Consider the following 20,543-nt stretch of genomic DNA (forward strand, 5'->3'; position numbering starts at 1 on the left):
GCCCTGGGGACGACATACTGCAAAGGACACAGTGTCCTCCACCAGGAAGCAATGCAAAGGGGCACAGGCCAGGCAAGAGCATGCTCTGCAAAAGGGGAGCAGAGGACTGCTGGGCACCCAGTTTCACGCTACCCAGCTGGGACCTGTCCCACGTGGGGATGCTAAGCAGCCCAGGAACCGCTATGCACTGCTGCCGCCCCGCTCACACGGGCCGCCTTTCATCATCTGTTACCCTTTTCTTTCTGAAGAGGCCGGTTCTCCCTTAACCACATCCCCCCCAGCCAACAGCAAAACCCTTCCAAGTGAAGAACGACAGACACACCTCTGACCTCCTGCAAGCCACCTCCAGGCTTAGGGTGGAGCTCGGGGCTTGGCAAGGAGTCCCACCACACACATGGCCACTGAGCTCCCGAGGGGATAAACGTCTCCACGTGCTTTCCCCAGCCAAGCCAGGCAGTGAGACTGCTGAAGACACAAGCTGCCATGTTTATATGGTCACATACCCCAACATCATCCACCAGGCCCTTGCTGGAGGGTGTGACAGCAGACCCGCACCTGTGCTGGGAAGGGATGTCAGACACAGAAAAGGTTGCTGTTGAGGGACTGAGACCTGGAGGTGCAGTGACAGTCTGGGGAGGTATTTCACATCATTCTCCCAACTCCCAGTGGCACCGGGCAGTGCTTGCCAGGCAAAACCAGGCTGCTCGCACCTGAACAGCAATGGCAGGAGGAGGCAACCCCAGCCCAGTCACAAATCCAGGCCACACTCAAGCTGCCACCTCTACCACAGCCTGTCCCTTCCCTGGGGTGGAGTCCACTGCAATACTAAAGCAATTATTGAATGCTCTTCCTTCCTTACTGCCTTTGAGGTGAAGACCCTGACACCGACTTCTCCCACGACCCTCCACCCAGCCTCCTCCCAGCAACACTGAGCCTGGCAAATACCTTATGGCAAGTAATTTTCCGTTATTCTGCATTTACACAAAAATAGAGCAATTCTATATTTATAGAGATTTATAGCCGGTTCCGTGCTGGAGGAGTTATTGAGCAAGGCCAGGAGCTGTGGGCGGTCCAGGCTCCCGAGCAGCCGGCTGCTTCTCATTCGGCATTTCCAACATACAAAATTAAAGGCATTCGTCTCCGTCTGGTTTCTTAAATAGATAAGGGGGGACTGAACGGACAGTATGTACAGAGGGGCAGTGGCAGCGCCCGAGCGCCCTCCGACCCCAGCCTCACGCCTGCCGCCGGGGGTCAGTGAGGCCGGCTGCTGGACTCTGAGGGCTGCCGCTGGCGGGGAGGAGTGTAGCCGTTCAGGTAGCCGTTGCTCTGGCGTTTGCTGAGTCCTCCGTTAAGAATGTCCTGGATGTGCTGCACTATCAGGTTTATGGCCACTGTGAGCAAAAGGGAGGGAAAGACAACGAGGGGAGAGATTGCATTAGGACCAGTGCAATTAAACCAGAGCCAAGCCAAGAGCTGATGACCCTGCTGCCTGCCCTGCTCCCATCACATGGCGGGGAGCTGCCCCCCTGGGACTTCATCCCTCTGTCCCAGCTGAGCCCGGCACTCAAGCCAGGATGGTCAGGCTGATTCCAGCCAGGTGGAGACCTGGCTGTCCCAGCTGCACGCCTGGCCTTGGAGAAGCACATTTCCCTCTGTGTGGGATGAACCAGGAGTTTGCCTGGAGGTACTGCACACAGATGGGCTATCAGGCTTAATCAGAGGAGGACAAACTCCCAGTCACGAATGCTCCAGGCAGGAGCAAAGGGGAGAGGCTCATCCCAGCGTGTGTGTGGTAACAGCACTCTCTCCGGTGGCAGCAGCCTGAGTCACCTTCGTGGCAGGTCCTGCTACCTCCTACCTAACCCTGCCGCAACAGCAACAGCCTAAAGCCAGCTGCCAGGACATAATGGCAGGGCCTGGGCCCACTCACCTTCATTATCTGCTCCTCTGGGAATGATCACGTCAGCATACTTCTTGGTCTGGGAGGAGAGAGAGCACCGTGTTACGGAGAAAGTGGAGAGCCACCAAGCTGGGGCATTGTCCCTGCTTCCTGGGACAGGTCTTTCCCCTCCCCTTGTCAAACCCAAACCCGCTGAGAGGTATGTCATTAATAATACATTTTGGATGCTCTTATTTGTCTTCTGCTCTGTGTTTTGAGGGCCATGCTTTGCACCTTGACTTCATTTTTATGAGTTCCTACAGATTCCAGTAAGAGGCACCCTAACAAAACCTGAAATTAAAAAGCCTCACGATCGCAAGACTCCAGCAGCTGATGCTTTCGGGAACAACCTCCCCCCTGAATCCAGCCAGACTTTGTACAAGAGCAAAGGTTGGCATGCCTGGGCTGTGTGGACATGCAGGGCACAGCCATATGATCTGCCTGGGATGAGGGGAGAATTTTCTACCAGCATCGCTTGCAAAAAAGGTCTGATTCGCGACACCAGTCCTGACCTATTTTCACCTGCAGGTGCCAGTCTCAGTTTCCTCCCCTATTTGTGTCAGCTTTTACAGCAGATCAGCTTCCTGACAGCCAAACTCTACGGGCAGTAAATAAGCCAGCACGCTGGGCGAAGGGTGTCATCTGACACCTCCAGGTGCTTACAGCCGTATCAAAAATCACCAGGATATGCTGGACCCTTTCAGGGCTGGACCACCTGGCGCAGAGCTGGTTTAGGAGTCGAGTAACAGCAACAGCAGGTGCTGAGCCTGCTCGACATCCGCATGCAATTGCTCTGCAGCTGAGCCCACCGCCAGGTCGGAAGTGGAAGCAGACCACTGCAAAGCTGGTGGGTAAGGAGCAAGCAGTCGTTTTGTAACCTCCTCATTTAACATTTCGTCCTCCTACGGACTCTTCAACAGAAGAGGCTGATGCAGCATCCGCTACTTTGCAAAGCTGCGGGTTTACCTTGCTGGGGAATAGCAAGGAGGAGAGCCACCAAGCTGAACCTGCCTCTCAAGGAAAATCTTTCCTGGGATTACACTGGAATTGAGCCTGGGTTCCCAGAGCCACAGCTGTGCAAAACAGAGAAAAGGGTGCTGCCTAGGAGACAGGAAAAGATCTCGTAGCACAGAAACAGTCACCCCTTCTTGTGGGAAAGGGCAGATCTGGCCACATAGACAGGCACAGAGACATTCCTGAGGCTGGAGGAACAGGTTCAATTCCTGCCTGTGGTGCTGGCCAGCAGTTCCCAGACTGCAGGACTCTGCTGGCCCAGTTGTTCCAGAATAAGAAGAAATTCCTCACATAACTACCACATCTGCCTGAAAAGCCTTGGGAACCAAGGCACCGGCTCCTCTCCATAAGAGCCAGGAGAGGTGTGCAATGGCTAGTCCTGCAAATGCACAATTTCACCTGCAAGTTCTGCAGGACTGCAGTGGTCTCCCACATGCACAGTCTCTGTCTGCTAGGTGAGCCTTGCCTCGGTTATCAGCTCTCAAAGCAGCTTCCTTTCTCCAGGCAGACCTTGCAGCCCTGACCCCCCAAGCAAGGTCTGCCTGCTTTACTCCTTAGCCTCTCACCAGGGAGGCACTGCAACCTGCAAGGCCATGTCCCGCAGCACAGAGCAAAGGAAGAAGCCCCTCTGCTCTCCCGAGCACCCAGCCAGCCAGAAGCCAGCAGCACTCCAGACTAAAAAGGGCAAGCAGGACAGCCCCAAACAGGAGGCAGACACAGCGGACGCTGCCTGGGAGCAGGAATCTCCCCTTCCCCAGCTAGATGCAGCCAAGGATCTGCCCTGCTGGGATGGCATCTGCTGAGCTGCCTGGTGTTGGTTTGTCAGACCCTGTGCAGGGAGGGGCTTCTCTTGCCATGCTGGCCTTCCCACAGGGGAGAGTGATCTCACCAGCAAGGCAGTGACTGTATAAATAGTTCCAATCTCACCCTGCCCTGGCCAGCACTGGCACCCCCATTTTCACCAGTGCCTGTAGGGAGGGAGCGAGGTGAGGCAGGCTGACCTGAGCTCTGGGGCACAAAATGCTCCTGTCCGAGGAGCTGGGCAGGGTATGGGGCGTTTTTGCCAGACTCCCGTGGGTGTCACTCCCCTTACTTACTGGCAAACAGAACTCCTCGAAGGCAGGCTTGACAAAGGTGATGTACTGAGATAAGATCTGCTCGAGGTCCCTGCCTCGCTCGCTGATGTCTCGTAGCACTGCAGGGAAGATGCAAGGCACAGTCAGGAACTGAGACATGAATCGCTCCATCCCGCTTCCCTTCAGTACAGCCTTTGGCCAGCCACCCCAGTACTTTGCTCGAGATCTCTGTTCCTGGAAGCTGCTGCCCACACATCTGAGCACAACCCCCAGCCTAGCTACATGCTTTTAACCCGCTTCTAAGCTTTTCTGGGAGCCAAGGGCTGGATGACCCGGCCAAAGGCTTTTCTTGGCCTCCGTCCCTCGTCAGCTCTGCAAGCACATTCCAGCTGTAACCAGCACCACCCCGGTCCTGACTGTTCGCAGCCTCAGCCCTTACATCCCTCCTGTCACTCTGCCCTGCCCTTGGCCTAAGGATGGGGCATTCTCCCAGTCGTCCCAGTGCAGGAGTGCCCAAAGAATAGAAAAGCAGTGGGGTTCACCCATCCACTTGTTATGGCACAGTTTAAAAGTCAGGTCTGCAGAGGTGAGGAGGGTAAAACTCACCCACCTACCCAGCTCTGCCAGGCTCCCTGTGCTGTTCCCAGCCGAGTGGGATGGGAAGATGAAGCAGGCTCCCGCAGCCAGAGGCTGAGGGGGTGCTTGGAGGAGATCAGCTCAGGAGGAAGCCAGGAGAGCAAGCTGGGCTCCTGCTTGTTCTGCCATTCAGGCCTTACTCCCTGTTTGCACGAGGTATTTGGGCCATTGCCATCTCTGGTCCGAAGCCACTTCAGCACGGACAAGTGCCCCAGTTCAGCAGGAATTCAATTCACGGGTAAGAGCCAAAACAGCCCGGTGGCCAAGCAGACGGCTCTTGGCTCTCTCCAAGGGGCTGGCTGGCTTCTCCCCAGCACGCTAGTGCCTGGCACTGGGATCGGTGAGCCTTCTCCACGTGCCGAGCAGAGCCGAGCCACGGCACTGCCGCTGCCCGCGTGCTTGCAGGGCCAGGACAGTGCTGTTCTCCCAGTGCTGGTTTGGCACTGTCCCCGTGGCTCTGTTTGCCCCCTGCCAGTAGCTCTGCCGTGTGCCCTTCCGCAGCCCCGCACAGGGGAGGTGATGTTGGGAAAAAAGGGCTGGCAGCAGGATGTGTGCCAGCTCCCTGCCTGCTCCGGGAATGGCTCAGCCCAGCCCAGGCTGCTCTAGCCAGCTCCTTGTGTTCTCCAGAGAGCGGGAGCAAGCCCCAGCTCAAACAATACAGAAAAACAGGCAAGGAAAATAAAACAGAGACTTTTGTTTCCCGGGTTCCACACCCTGTTTGTTGGTTACTCTGGGGCAGGGCAGGAGCGAGGGTGTATTTAAAGAACACCCAGCCTGGGATGGTGTGCAAGAGGCCTGTGAGCTGCACAGGGTGAGGACCCAGGCTGCAGGGGCCGGTCCTGGCATGGCAAAACTCTCCTGCTTGCTCCCAGGGCAGACCACAGCAGGGCAATCGCTCCACAAACAAACACAAGTCCAAGCACCCGCTGCCTTGCACCCAACCCCAAAGAAACGGCTCCCAGCAACCCAGGCTAAGACCACGCACCCTATCTGGAGGTATCACCCTCCATTTTCAGTGCAGGCTGATGTCCCAAGGAGAGATCGGCACCCATCCAGAGCCAGCAGGCAGACATGACTCAAAACAGCCCTGAAACACCCACGTGAGACCTGACTTGGTCTTCGTTTTACAGAAGGTGGCCAAGGACAGGGCAGCGAGGGACCTCAGCCAGGATCAGCTTTGCACGGATCAGGCTGTTTGAGACAGCTGACAGACCTTGCCCCTTGAGCTCTGGTAGCAGCGTTTTTCTTAGGAGGTGCCGAGATGGGGACAGCGAGAGTTGCCTGTACTGAACCCCAGCACTATTAACTGACCTGTCAGCTACATTTCCATGAGCCTCATCTCCCACTGCTGCCCTGCTGGAAAGCCCCTTGCTGCAACTCCTCAGGACTTCTGGGAGAACAAGATGACTCAGGGCCATGTCACAATGCAAGATCCTGACTTTTGCTACAAGCTGCCTCCAGCTACATTTCAGGGACATGATTATACCTTCAGCACCTCACACACAGGCTCTCCTTTCCTAGAAATGCCAAGGAGGCATACAGTAAACAGATTTGCTGCTACAGTGGTCCTACCAACTGCTGATGGCAAGCCAGAAGACTGTCAAATGGTCAGCTCCCTATCAGGAGGCTGATGAGTTGCCCTAACTAGAAGACACCAGTACCTCAACCAGCCTAGCTGCCCCTTCACAAGGCTTTAGTGATTGATGGTGGGTAGGAAAAATACTCCAAGAATGGCCCAGGCCCATGGTGTTCAGGACCCTGTCTAACAGCTGCAGCGCAGTAGCGTTTAGCTCTGTATTGTGTGGGCAGATGGATGGTTTCAGTTTTTACTCGATGGGATCTCAACCAGTTCTCAAGCCCTGAGCTCACGGTTTTGTACCAAGTCCGAAGTGACTGAACCACACACTCCAGAGGACCACTGGGATCACACACAGTCATGTGGCACTGCAAATGCACAAGGGAATGCCTTGTCTTCAGACAGCTGATACAGGACACTGCCAAAAACTTGGCTGGATGTGAACCCAAGTTCCTGCACAGCACAGTCTGCCTAAGGGATAAGGCTCACATTGCAGTATCTTGCAAATGCGTATCTGTGACCTGCGAATACATCTCCCTGCAATGACTGTGCTGTCACCTCCCTGGATGAGTCATGCAAAAACAGTGGGCAGGGTCAAGAAGGATGCATAAAAAGGAGCTTTTAGTCAGCACTGATGACATCTCAACAGCGGAGGAGGCTGTGTATCTGTCTGACAGCAGGAGGGCAGGCCACACCAGCTCCATTGCGGAATGTAACAGTCCCATGCACACCAGCAGTCCCAGGCTGACGCACTGAGATCCTCCTCTCGTCACAGCACAGAAGGCCTGGACAGGACCTCTCCTCTAAGTCATCTTCTGCATCCCCAGACACCCTGTGAAGGCTGTTGGAGCCAGGCAGGGGTAGGGATAGTTCAGACAGAGCTGAATTCTGCCCCGAGAGTCCCCAAATGCTTTCTTAGTCATCCAGGAGTCTCAGGTGCTACATCAGTGGCCCCACTCCTAAAGGCTGCTGGAGTCCCTCCTATCCCAGCTGGCAACCCACAGCCGAGCCAGCTGGACGTGGGGAGTCCTATAGAGGGATATTCTGGTTTGTGTAGGGCTCTTCTCCCCCAAAAGCCACCACCCCCAGTGCCACAAAAAGGCTCCACGCTGCACTGGCTGTGCTTGCACAGACCAAGACGTACAACCAGACTCCCTGCCCGCATCACCCATGATGGACAGCCTCGCACCCAAACGCCATCCCCAGTGATCCCATGCCCCAGGTCCTGAGCAGATCTATCAGGCACTGCTTTCTGACCAAACTGTCGAGGTGCTTTGCCTTGCCCCTTGCACCCTTCCCCGCTGGTACCTGCTGACTGGCAGTAGCTGCCATTCAGCTGATGGCACAGGGCCATGCGAGGACACAGCATGCTCAGTAGTCACACTGCGGCATGCATCAAAGGAAGAATCCCAGACAAAGCAGCAAAACCCCCACCTGAATCCTAAGAGACGTGCAGCAAGGCGCTCTCTACCGCCATAAGCTGCCCTGTGTGACATTCTGCACCAGGGAGGAAAAACTCCCTGGCTCTTTGCTAACAGCAGCACCGCTTTGTGCCAATTCCAGTTCTGCTCTGGTCACTGTCACCGGCCTCTGCGACCAGCTGCCCAGAGCATTTAAGTGACATTTCTCTCCCTGCTGCACGAGGCACGTTCGGGCCTCACCTCTGCGGGACAGCCGGGTGTCTGCGTCCGTGTCTACAAAGAGCTTCATGCGGAAAAGATCCCGCACCTCCTGGCTGTAAAAGGCCAGGATGCCTTCGAAGAGCACCACGTCGGCAGGGTAGACGGTCACCGTCTCCTCTTTCCTAGCAGAGGGAAGGAGAGTCAGAATATGCCGGTGGGGGGAAACAAGCCAAGAGAGGTGGGAGGGGTGAAACAGCGGTGCTGCTAGGCACTGCTCCAACCCTGGGACATCGCTGCTGCACCAGTGGGGTGACCAAGGAGCAGGCAGACCTATCCCACCAAGGTGAAGAGAATCCAAGGCATACATACGCTTCCTAGAAGGACAAACAGCAGAGCAGAAAGCAGAGGAGCCCTTCCCCCCAACCTCAGCCAGCTGCTGCTTGCAAGTGTTACGTGCCAAGCCGTAAAGCTCAGAAAGCCTGTGCGTGGGGCTTGACCCACGGGAACCTGCAAGGAGCAGCTCTGCTCCCCTGGGAACCAGGCAGCACCCCCCCTTGACACCACAGTGTTCTTGTGGGAAATGGAGCAGGGTCACACCATCCACGTCCAACACAGGCATGCAAAAACAAGCTGAACACATGCGAGGGAAAAGTTACAGGAGCAAGACTGGACGTCCTCCTCCTTTCCTAGCAGTGCTGAGCTGTTTCAGCCTGGAATACTTGTTAAAGCTGCAAACACAGAGTTTATGGGGAGAGGAAGTGTGGATGAGGGAAGAAAAGGGGGGCTATAACCCCCTTCCGCTGATGCCTGTACGTTGCTGGATGCCACTGCATGGCTGTGCAGCTTTCTGGCCCCTCAGACTGTGCCTATGTCTGCCCGGGATCCTCTAACCAAGGGGTCCGGAGTAGTTAGGATTGAAATTTTCAGTTGCCGCGTTAGGTGCCTAAAAAGCGGCCACAAGCGGAGGGGCAGGGGTTTGGGCTGGCAGGGCTGTGCCGCAGAGCTTTAGCGGGGGCACAGCAAGGCAGGACTGGCTGTTAGACCTGGAGTGGGAGACAAAGTCATAGACAGGAATCTGGACCGTCTTCCCTTCCGTGATCTCTTTGAGCGTTTTCACGATCAGCTCGTTGTCAAAGGCATCTGAGGAGAGAGGAAACATTACCCGAGGCAGCTTTGCAACCTCTCCCACCCACCAGATGCTGAGCTTAGCCTAGCCAGAGCCACTGGCACCCTGCACTGGGGACAGGCGCACAGACTAGAGAGGAAAGCCCTGCGCATCCCCATGGGCGTAGCAAGGCCCAGCTCTCCCAGAGCCCCTGCGGCTTCGCTGCTTTGCACCAGCCTGGGATCTGGCCCGCAGAGATCAATACCCCCCTTGTACGGTGGCACTGAGAGCCCAGGCTCGGGAAGGCATCTCCTCCTGGGCTCCAGCCCTTGGAGAGACTGGGACAGTGTTTCAGCCTCGAGTGGCCGGACAGACAGGGCTCTGTTTGCTCGGTGCTCACTGCCTCCGGCCATTGTCCTCATGGGGACGAAGGGACAGCGGCTCTGGAATTTCCCCTCCAAGCCTGGAGATGGTTCAAAGACACCCTGTTGTAGCAACAGGGCACGGGCCCCTCGGTGGAGGGGTTTGCAGAGCAGCTGCCCAAGACGGTTCCCTCCTTGAAGGAGGGACATGGAGCTGCTGGCTCCGGGGCGCTGTGCCACGCTAGATCTCCCTGGTCCCGACCCAGCTGTACCAGAAAGGTTTTCAAACTTGGGGTGTTTTTTGCAGGGAGAAGAGGAGCATCTTAAGGAGTTTGAGGGTTTACAACCTGCCCTTTCTCATCCCAAACACTCCATCCCAGAGGCAGTTCCTTTCCCAAAAGAGACAGAGGTTGTACTGCAGGGGACACAGGCAGCCCCCAGCCTCCCTGCCAGGGATGCACCGGGCTCCACAAGAGCTTAACTAAGCCACCCACTCCTGCCCCATGCAGAGACAGAGTCCCAGCGTCCATGCAAGACTCTTTGCTGGTGGAGCAGAGGGGTCCTGCTCCAGCTCCTTTCCCCCCTCACTGCGTGGCAGAGCCCCGGTGCTGTTCTCCATTCACCTGGGTGGTCAAAATTGAACTGGCCTTTGAGCGCTTTGGATTTCTGCTCTGAGGTGAGGACCCGGTAGAAGCTGTCTTGGCTCACGATCACCACCTGCTTCTGGCGGTAGTCCACCTCGTTCTGGCCCAGCAGCTGGACGATCTTGGAGCACACTGAGGACTGGGAAAGGAAGAGCAAAGGAAGCAAGTCAGCGGCAAGTGGTGTCTGAGTCGTGCCGGGACAACGTCCCCCGGTAACAGCCATTCCTGGCAGCATGGGGCACTGCTTGCTGGACCTCCAGCTGAGGGTTCATGTTCCCCTCAAAGGCACAGATCAAAGTCACTGAGGGAAAAGTGCTCCAGAGGCATCGCTGCGGGGCCTTTCAGTGTGAAAGCAGCACCAAGCTTGCTCCCTGCCGGCCTCTCCTCCATCCCTCTGGCTTGCTCACAACTCTTACTCTGGGACCAAATGGCAGCAGGAAACCACTCGGCTGCTGCCTGAGTTCAGCCGCACCCCCAGGGCCCCCATGGCCAGCTCCAGCCTGCCCAGCAGCTCCCCAGGGAGCAGAGCTGCGTGTAGCACCAGGGCTGAGCCTCCTCCCTGGGAGGCAGCCACAGTGCCTTGGCTCCCCCAACCCTGGTCCAGCCCAGAAACCCCACCACAGCCTGAGCAGGGAGGGAGAGAGATCTCAGAGAGGCAGAGCCAGCTTTCTTCATACCCTGAACAAACCCCGGGATGAAAAGACACGGGGAAGAGAGCCCTGGGGCTTTATCAGGGATCTTTGTCACAGCTGCCAGGGCTGGGAGGAGCAGTTGTGAGCATATCCTGGTGCCTCTTGGCACAGCGAGGTTAAGGGCACTGCGGAGCCAGCGGCTGAAGAGCCACGTGGCTCTGACTGCTGGTGCAAGATCCCCACGAGCGCTTGCCGGCGCAGGGACCGGCACCGGGACCGGCACCTCGCGCACAGCGTGGAGCGGGCTGGGTGCCCGGTGGCCGGCGCAGATTCTCTGCTGGCCAAGGGTCACACCGGACCCCGCCACCGCGACACTAAATCAGAGCACAGCTTGGGGGGAAAAAAATCCCAGAGCCTGCTTCAGTCCCTTCTCCTTAGTCATACGAGTCCTTGGCCGCCGCGCAGCACAGCGGTGTTGACTGCATCACTAACTGGCAGCCGGCACGCCGGCCCCGGCCAGCGAGGGCCAAGGTCAGGCTGGCGGGGGAGTGCTCTGCTGCCCGTGGGAGCCCTGCGTGTCAGCCCCACAGCGTCCAGTGCTCGGGGAGAAGCGGGTGCTCCGGGTGCCAGGCTGAGCTGCTTCACCTCCTGCGAATCACGCTTGCCGCAGATGCCCAGCTGAGCCGCTCCTGGCCTCGGTTACCACAAACGGCTCTCCGCGGAGCCCTCTGCTTTGCAAAAAGAGGTTTGCTTGCCCCAGCCTGCCTCCCCCAGCCTGCCCCGTGGCTCTTTCCATGCTCCCACCTCCCTGCTGACTCAACCATCTACCTGGCTGGCAACGTCCAGACGCAGAGCTGAAGGCAGCGGTGGGGAGAGGGAACAGGGAGGGGAATGCATGCCTGGCAGAGGAGGTCACCCCAGCAGGCAGAGGGCAAGGCTGTTTGCCTGAGAAGCTGGAAGATTTGACGGCATTCCTGTCCCCGGGGACCGTCTCTTCCCCTCCAGGCCAGGCTGACCTGACTTGGCTGCGACGGCTGCGCTGTGAGTCAGCCCCAGCCCGGCTGGAGAGCCTCCGCACACAGCAGTGCTGCAGAGCGAACCGGCCCGGGCTGCCCGACAGCAGTCCTTGCGGCCCTGGGCACAACTCTGGGGTTTGGGTCAGGGATGGGGTCTCCCCGAGCATCCCACCTCCTTCTCCTGCCTCTCGCAGCTGGCAAGTTGGGCTCCCCGAGCCACGCTGGCAGCCCTGCCCTGCAGCAAGCTGCTACCACCCAGAACAAAGCACTGCAAGCCAGTGCCAGTCACTTGCCCTTCAGCACACACGGACACAAAGCCGGAGCCCGTTCTCCATTTCCTCTGTTTTCCCTCTCCCCACATACCCTCCAGCCTGTGTTAGCTCTATTGCTTATCCAGCTGCATCCCATAGGTTTTGCAAAAACAGGGGGTGCACAGTGCCCCTCCTTCACTTTTCCTCCCCGCTCTCTCCCCGGGACACTGCTGCCTTCCCGTGCTGCCCGTGCAGCGAGGAGATGCAGCGCAGCAGCGTTCAACCTTGGACACAGCTGCCGAGGACACCAAACTTCCCAGGCCCTTTGCAATTAGGAAGGAACCACCTTCCAGCACAGCCACCCAGGCAGATCCCCGGCCTGTAGGTCAGCAGGCTCCATATGGATCTGCACCACAAACTGCCCTCCCCAGCCCGGGGGAGGGAGCAGGGATGCTTTACCTTGGATCAGTGAAAGCAACACACTGGTTGCACTCACACTGTCCACGTGGACCTCAGCATGCGGATGGACAATAAAACCACTTGAGGGCATCAGACAGTTCCTGCCAGTCTTTCTTCTGCCTTATGCACACTAATGTCTTGTCTACTGATCCTGGAAAGTGGAGAAGAGTCCCCATCAGATCTAAAAAATCACCCTCCTGTTCCATACCCTACAACTCGAGACACCCAATGGCGAGAAAAACCCGAGGAGAAAGTAGCCTTTGGCAGCTGGAGACAGGAACACGTCGTCCCACCAGGGCCCAGGAGAAGGATTGGAGTGTATCTTGGCTGCATTTACCACTCAATGTTCCGGAGTGGCAAGTGCCTCTTGCAAAAGCATCCAGGCAGATGCTACAGACCCTTCCCTTTTCTGTGGCAGGCTTTGGGGAGCTATCAGAAATGGTGGAGAAAGATGATCACAAGGACATCCTGCGCTCAGGACCGAGCTCAGGTTCAGCGTACCGCATTGCCCGGGTGGGCAGGGATGTCACCTCTAGGCTCCGGGAAGAGGCACACGTGTCACCCTGGTGCTGCAGAAGGTGTGGGCCAGGGCACTGCTCACATATCATACCTGCAGAAGTGCAGCAGGACATGGGGACAGCAGGGGACAACGGCATGTTCCTCCAACCCGAGGGTTGCATTCAGCTTGCCTTAGTGGGGCAGCAAATCTCAGCGAGGTCTAAGTGAAGAAGGCTTTTCCTTTCCTCAAGAGCATTTGTGATGGAAACAAGAATGGTTCATAAGGGGCATTCCCTGATGCCAGTCTGAATACCTCCTACAGCTGGACAGGCAGTTTTTCCCCTTGGTTGATAAACACCCTATGTTAGGGAGGAAGAAAAACCAGAAACACAGAGGTTACAAATTCCCCTACGCAGGGGGAACAGAAACTCTCAACCTCAGGAAGCACCCCTCCAAAATGAATGACGCATGTCCCCTGCTTAAACCCCTTTCTCCCAAACCAGCACTGCATACATATGTGTGACTGATGTTAATCAGCAGTCTGAAAAACCCACCAATAACTGGAAATTACAGCAGTTAGGCTCTGGGGAGGCCTGCAGATGCCCAGAAAGACAAAGACCAAAGCATGACTGCTAAGCAGCGTGCCAAGGTGCAACCAGCCTGGACGCACGGTAACCCAGGGGACATGCACTCAGCATCCACTTGAAGGGATAACCTGGGCTCAGATTCCTTCCTTTGCCAATTCCTAACTGCTTCTCCCAGGGGAGACGACGACAATTGTTTCTCCTCTGAAAAGCCCAGGACTGTAGAGGCAAACGGAGGATGACTTGAGGAAGATGGTATGTTGCTATAGATGAATCCCAACACAGAAACTCTGGGATTTGAGCCCCATCCCTAGCTCTGCCCTGCGTGACACAGCTCATCTGCAGGAAGACAAGAGGCATGACAGGGGTCCTTGTCTCCACTCTGCCCCTTCCCCAGATCTACATCGTCTGTGCACACCTCACCATGACCCAAAGAGAACACTGTTGGTGATTCAGCTGCAGCATGCTCCCGGCAACAGGATGCTTTCTCAAGCAAAAGCCTTCCCCTCCTCCAGAACTCGTTTAAAACTAAATATAGACAGGACACAACAGTCTCCGAGCCTCCAAGGTTGCCAGGCGGACCTCTCCCAAGTTAGCCACACGAAACTGATGCAGGGCTTTCCAAGCACGCAGGCAGGGAGCCCCAGCCTCTTCTGCCATCATTCATGGCTTTCCACATGCTGCAGCGAGAGGAACTCAGATCCAGGTTTGAGCAAACTGGCTGCGACCCACTGAGCTGCACTCCCCCAGACTTTGCGCTTGAGCTGCTTCCTGGGAAAGCTGTGCAAACCAACCCACACCCCACACAGATGGTTTGAGAGGGAGGTATCTGCACATCACAGAGCAAGAAGCGAGCTGAGAGTTGTTATTCCTGAACAGAAGCAGCTGCAGCTCCCCTTGCAGGATTCCTCCTCTGAACCAAGCGCACAAATAACCAGTGTTTAAGGAAAAAGTACAGCTTTATTCTGCTGGGAGGGGAAGACGCTGAGGGCACCTGAGGAAGAACTCCAGCATATTTTCCCAAAAGGAGAGAGGTGGTGCACAAGGGAAGAAACTCAACAGACGGGTGTTCAGAGCCCTACCCCTGACATTTATTTGAAAGATATTAATTACATTACATATTTAATTCATAACCACTTATGGCCTATAGCCAGCTGCTCAGATATTCTTGAGGAGTTGACTAATTCCCCGATATTATTATGCAGATTATCCCACAATCCCTCTTGGGTAGCTCTGATCAGCCAGTGAATTAAGCCTTCAGATGGGTATTAGAGAGAGAAAGCTGACGGACAGTGCTACAGTTAACCACCATGTGAAGGTACCAGGCAGGACACAGCTGAGGTTTTCAGCCCCGGGTTTGCTGCGGGGCAGTAAAGGTACTTCTGCTCCTGACTGCTAAGGCCTGTCCTGGGCTAGGAGGATTCCGTAAGCCTTGTGCATGTGGATATGCTAAAACCCACTCACTCAGAGCAATCCATCCAGCCCCAAGGAGCCTGGCACTGCAGAGGGATGGTCACACCAAGCTGCTCACCAGGCTCCCAGTGCAGCAGCAGGGAGGACCTCCCATCCTGCCAAGGACTCCAGACACCTAGCAAAAGTGACTTACGCCAGATAAAGTGATTCCAGCCCTAAAGAAATACTGAAGCTGCCAGTCCCCTTGGGAGCAGGTAAAGGGGGAAGGGCTGTGCCAGAAGCAAGACCTACCAGGGGAGGCACTTGCTGGGCTCTGGTGTGGAAGGAAGAGGCACAGACTCCTGCCACTGCTGCAGGCCGGCCACCCTAATCCAGGATGCTGCTCACCACGAGGACAGTCCTCCCCGAGGGAGCAATGCCCTTGGCCCACAAAAAATGCTACAGCCAGGAGCAAGGACAGACTGCTGCACTCACGTCCCACCTCCTGCCAGGGAGAGAAGCCCAGAGCACACCACTGCCACAATCCCCTTCCTGTAGGATCTGGATGTGAGGAGGCTTGGCAGAGGCTTTCGATGGCTTTGCATCTGCAGGAGCCTAGTTGGGGTGGTTCCTCATCACAGGCTTATGGATAAAAGCATCTCCAGTTTTGGGATATGGCAGGATTTCCCCTAAGATCACATCAGTGACCACTGGGACTACTTGTTGCATTTTTCTGATGTCCCCTGTAGTGTGGTTCCCCTTCCAGGCATCACGGAGGACTGAAATCCTCCAGGGGCCAAGCTAACACTGCCTTTTCCTTCAGCTTATTTCCTGCAGCACACTAGTCACAGATTTTGGTCCCTTTTTGTAAAGTTATGTTAATTATAAGGTATTAGGAAGTGCTTGGTGGACGGGGGTGACACACAGAACAGATATGAAACTGGGAAGGGTCCCAGAGCACCTATTAAAATGTCTGCCTGCGACTGCAGAGAGCTAGTTCATGACCCGTGCAACCCTTTCCAGTCCTAACAGAGCACATCCGTATGGCACTACTGGGACTGGAAACTTGCTATTCTTGTACCAAAAGTCTGGGCCTCCACCCAGAGCTTTCCCAGGCAGGTTCACTACTCCTGCCTTTCCCTTTGTGAGCCACGGGCCAACCAGTCCGGGACTGGGATAGCCAGGTTTCTGTTCACCCACCCTGGGACGCTGTGCATGTGATCAGCAATCCTGGGCTGGAGCATAAACAGGCACATACCAACACAGAGGATCCGAACACAGATTACGCCCGGGTAGGAAAACAATCCCTCCCAATCCACTGGTTTTAGGCGCAGGATATTTTTCTCGAGTGCCTGCTGCAAACTCCATAGCCTGGAGCTGTCTGAGCCCACGGCACTACGGCAAGCAGGCTCCATAATGAACTCGCACATATTCAATCACTAACAGGAAAGGGCTGATCCATCAAAACGTCCTGTGTATCAGTCTGATCAGGGGCTGGCACGGAATAATGTTCTACTAGAAATTTTGACGAGTCTCTAGCACACATTGACACCAGCGTTTGACAAGTCAGACCTTGTGATTCAGGGCTCCTGCCAGCCACGGAACAAGCATCACCAGGAAATGGTGCTGAACCGACACGGGACTGCTGCAATCCCTGCTAGCCCCACTCCCGTGGCTCCCCCCCCGCCCCCTCCCCAGGTCACTGCTGGGTCTCCCCTGGGCTTCTTTGCCTGGCATCCAGGTGGTGACATGGTGGCAGTGACCTCCAGGCTGCTGTGGGGGACCTCAGCCCTTGCTAGCATAGGGGACCAAGCTCTGTCACGTAACAAGCCCCACGTGGAGAGGGAACTGCCTCATGCAGAGATGTGCTGCAGCTGGGGCAACTGCTTCCCTGGGGACCAACACGCTGGCTGTCCCACCCCAGCTGGGCGACACTAGCCTTCTTCAGCCTCCTGGCTAGCTCTCTCTGCCCTAGGCAGCCAGCTCAGCCTCTGGCAGCATTTTTGGTGTTTAAAGCAAAAGTGCCTAATGGATTAACAGCAAACAATACACCTGGCTGAACACACGCTGCAATTTGGGTGCTCTGCTGTCTGGAAACTCTCAGGCTGCCTGTTCAAACAGACATTTCCAGCTCTGTGTGCTAACTCAAGATCTAAATGATGCAGCCACTGGGTCACGGTGGCACCCATATTCAGCCTTCACTAGTCTGAGGAACATGCAGCCAACGAAAGCGTTCAGCCCTTGGTAAATCTGTCTTTCTTACAACCTCCTGTTGGAAAGTAGCAATCAGCACCTCGCTTTGCAGCACATGGGGACAAGAAATTAATGCTTCAGCCTAGCCTGAGTTCAGAGAGCTCTCCTCACCCCTGCAACTGCCCCAGCACCAGATGCTTCCAGTGCTGCTGGGATCAACCCACTCCAGCGCTGCCAGCAAAGCTGCAGGGTCCCAAGAGCTAAGATGAAGTGAGGACACGTGAAGAGCTTATGGAGGTATCCCAACACTTTCCAGCTCATCTCAGTAGTCAGTTTGCTGAACTTTCCTCCAGCCTGCAGCCTGGCTGCCTGCCTTGCATGCTGCAGTCCTTGGTAGTCAGGAATCTCTTGAGGTTAGGGAGGGAAGAAGCTGTTAGCACAAAGACCATGGGCATTAGAAGGAAACACAAGAACTTTAGCGTAGCACTTCAAAGCATATAGAGTGAAAGAGAAAATGCTACAACCAGCCTTGGGAATCCTTCTGAGGAAATGAGGCAGTTGCAGTGTTCTCCAGTTTTGGCACAGGAGTGGGTCTTAATGCCGTGTCATCTCCTCTACATCAGGAGACTGCAGCAAACTTCACCCGGGCAGCACCGTGCTTGGATTTCAGGGGACAGTGGGAGAAATGCCACCTCCCAGCAAGATTTTGTGGAGCCTGTCCCAGCTGAGCTGACACAAAACAGCCACCACGCAGCTGACACTGCCCTCACAGCAGCATCACAGCCTGCCCAGAACCTCTGCGGCTCCTCACTTTTGCTCCAACACAGTCCAGATTTCTTTTAAGAGCCAAGAACAGGAGAGTGTTCAGGTTTCTACCTCATATTTCAGTACCGAAAGTTGCTCAGGCCTCTTTTGCTCACTGGGGAACAGCAGTCAGCCCCTGGATTTGAGTTCTCACCAATCTGCCTTTAAGAAATACCAGCCACACACTCCCCCCAGCTCTTCGGGGAAGGCTGGCCACTTCGGATGCCAGCTTCCCCAGGGCACCACGCGACCCAAGTTGCAGCAAGCTACAGAGAGGATCCCTTCCTTCCACAGCCTGACTGTGCTGGTACATCAAGAGGGATGGGGGAAGTGGGGGGGACACACACGACCACAGAGCCTTTTTGCCCATCTTAGACTCAAAAGCAGCGGTGGAAGGAGCTGGGGAGGGCCTTAGAAGGCAAATGTCCTTCGTTATCTTTGGGCTGGTGTGCTGCCAAAGGGGTGTGTTATGACAACAACCCTCAGTCGGTGTGAAGGGGAGTCGGCTGGATTTGCCACTTTCCCAGCGGAAAAGGTGTCCGCTTCGCTTTCCCTCTGGGATCATTTTCTTTTCACCCAGAACCAGCACACCGGCGCGGCAGCCCCTGGGCTGGATTTTAGCTGCAGGCAAGCCCTTAGCTGAGCAAACCACATCGGCCCCACCACTGCTTTCCCAGAGCGTGCTACGGCACCCGGCATCGCCCGGCACAGGGCACTGCCACTAGTCAAATGGGGGACCGCCCCACGGCACCCCCGCCTTGCAGCTGCATCAAGTGTGAATTTGAGGGTCTGCGTGCACAAACCCCAGGTCCTTTTTTTTCTGTTGCTTCTCCTCGAGCAAGCTTTTTTTTTTTGCCAGCATATTTCTCGCAGTCTTTTCCCCACAAACTTGGTACCGATCTGCTGGATTCCCGTCAACGGGCAGCACTGCACAGAGGTTTTTAGCAGCCAGCAATCACTGGAGGGGCGGAAATCAAAGCTGAGAGACAGGAAAAGCCAGTTAGTACATCTCCCTTGCTAGAAAGAACCATTTCCCTATTTTTTTTCCTACGGCAGACTGCTGCTACTAAGCTTTTTCACTTTGAAGATGAGAACAACTGTGGCGTATTGTACTGTAATCACTGCTCTTACCTTGTGGGCCAGAGACAGAGTGTTCAGAGACATAACAGTTCAGCAGCGCCAGACACGATGTTATTGGGACAGCTAGAGAGAGGCAGACCCACGCATCAGAGAGCAGACAAACCCAGCGCGTTTCAGTCACCAGGAGCCGTACTGCAGGAACAATCCAGCTTTGGTTCCCAGTGGAGGAGATTGCATCCTCTTCTCACCATCCCTCCCCTGTTATATCTGGATTTTTCCCCCTTGCAATAGTAACAGCAGTCCAAGAATCAATAGGGAACTTAGAGACACATTCTTAAAACAGTGTTATTATGGGCTGAGGTACAGCAGTTGGGTTATGCCATCCTTCAGGAGGAGAAAAAGGGGCTCCCCTGCAAACACAAATCAACCCCAAGGTATAAGGCTCTGTCCTCCTCCTGTGATGGCCCACATTCAGTTTCCTTAGCAAGAAATATTTCAAAGCGATTTCTACTTCCAAATCTATTCATGCTCTCTGAAACACCTCTTAAAAACGCAGGTAGAATTTCTGTGCATAGAAGGGCTGATTAGCTGTGGATCTGGTTTTACTGCTCCTAAATAACAATAAAAAAGTCATTTTCTTTTCATGTTAGGATAGAAAGCAACCTACCTCGAGTTAAACAAATAAAGAAAAACCCATCGGAAGAAATAACTAGAAATAAAAGCCATAACGTTGCCGGAGTTGCCCTGCGCTGCAGTTTGGGTGTAGCAGCCCTCCAGAAAAACCCGCATTAAGGCCGGCGCGGCGCGGCGCGGCCCCCCCGCAGCCCCCGGCCCCGCAGCCCCCCGCTGCCAGGGGCCAGCCCCTCCCGGGCACAACCGAGGAGGTCGTTCTGCCTCTCTGAGTCAGCATTTATTGCAGAATTTCTACTCCTGCTACCCCCCCTCCAAAGTTGGCCAGAAAAGGGCATCATCCCTCCACCTCCACCCCCCCCACCCTCCCCCGCCGCCGCCGCCTTCTCGCACGACCGACACCATTAATAAATAAATAAATGCACGGCGACCAACGCATGCCGCGGGGCGAGCAGCCTTTGGGGACGCGGCAAGGGGATGGGTGGCGGAGGGCAAGCGCTCGGGAAAGCCGCGGGTTTTGCCGGGGGGGGGGGGGGGGCGGTGCCGCCTCCATCCCGGCCGCCGAGCTCCCGCAGCCGCCGCCCGGGCAGAGGCCTCCGTTCTCTCCGCCGGTTCGTTTTGTTTTGTTGTTGGGGTTTTTTTGTGTTTTTTTGGTTTTTTTTTTTTTTGTTTTTTTTCCGATCGCCGGGGCAGCGCTCCCGCCCGAGCCGGGCCGTTACCGGGCCCGGCGGGGCCGCGCACGTGGCGGGGCGGCCGCGCTGCCATGTGGCCGCCGCGACCGGAGGGAGCGGGGAGGGGACACACAGACACACACACAGACGCTGCACCCCGGGGCTTACCCCCCCCCCCCACGACCACCACCCCCCTCCCCACCCTCGGATCCCGCCGCGAAGCCCCCCGCACCTTGCCGCTGGCCGTGCCGCCGCTGACCCCGATGAGGAAGGGCTCCCCGCCGCTGGGCTGCCCGTGCTCCTCCAGCCTCTGCTCGCTGTCCCCCGCCATCCTCCTCCTCCTCCTCCTCCTCCTCCTC

General features: G+C 56.0%; 1 protein-coding gene across 2 annotated transcripts; it reads right to left on the reverse strand.

Annotated features, from left to right (window-relative positions):
- Positions 1–999: 999 nt before the first annotated feature.
- Positions 1,000–20,539, reverse strand: UCK2 (uridine-cytidine kinase 2). 2 transcript variants are annotated; one of them, XM_032998635.2, is made up of 8 exons: positions 20,417–20,531; positions 18,935–19,006; positions 9,954–10,113; positions 8,907–9,003; positions 7,903–8,045; positions 4,051–4,148; positions 1,931–1,979; positions 1,000–1,391 (listed from the first exon to the last, which is right to left on the reverse strand). In XM_032998635.2, the coding sequence occupies exons 2-8, from the start codon at positions 18,965–18,967 to the stop codon at positions 1,252–1,254; spliced, it is 720 nt and encodes a 239-aa protein (XP_032854526.1). In that variant the 5' UTR covers positions 18,968–19,006; positions 20,417–20,531; the 3' UTR covers positions 1,000–1,251. The 2 variants fall into 2 exon arrangements, with proteins under 2 accessions (XP_032854526.1, XP_042663552.1); XM_042807618.1 differs by lacking the exon at positions 18,935–19,006 and having other exon boundaries at positions 20,417–20,539.
- Between the last annotated feature and the right edge of the window lie 4 nt (positions 20,540–20,543).

Source organism: Tyto alba, unplaced genomic scaffold (genome assembly GCF_018691265.1).
Source record: "Tyto alba isolate M040663 unplaced genomic scaffold, T.alba_DEE_v4.0 Super-Scaffold_1000006, whole genome shotgun sequence".
NCBI classification, from domain to species: Eukaryota; Metazoa; Chordata; class Aves; order Strigiformes; family Tytonidae; genus Tyto; species Tyto alba.

Coding starts and splice junctions, on each gene's coding strand:
- UCK2 (XM_042807618.1), bottom strand. CDS start 20,515: ATGGCGGGGGACAGCGAGCAGAGGCTGGAGGAGCACGGGCAGCCCAGC. Junction 8,046..8,906: donor GACTTTGTCTCCCACTCCAG/GTCTAACAGCCA, acceptor TCCCTCTGCTAG/GAAAGAGGAGACGGTGACCG. Junction 4,149..7,902: donor CACCCGGCTGTCCCGCAGAG/GTGAGGCCCGAA, acceptor TCTTCCCTGCAG/TGCTACGAGACATCAGCGAG.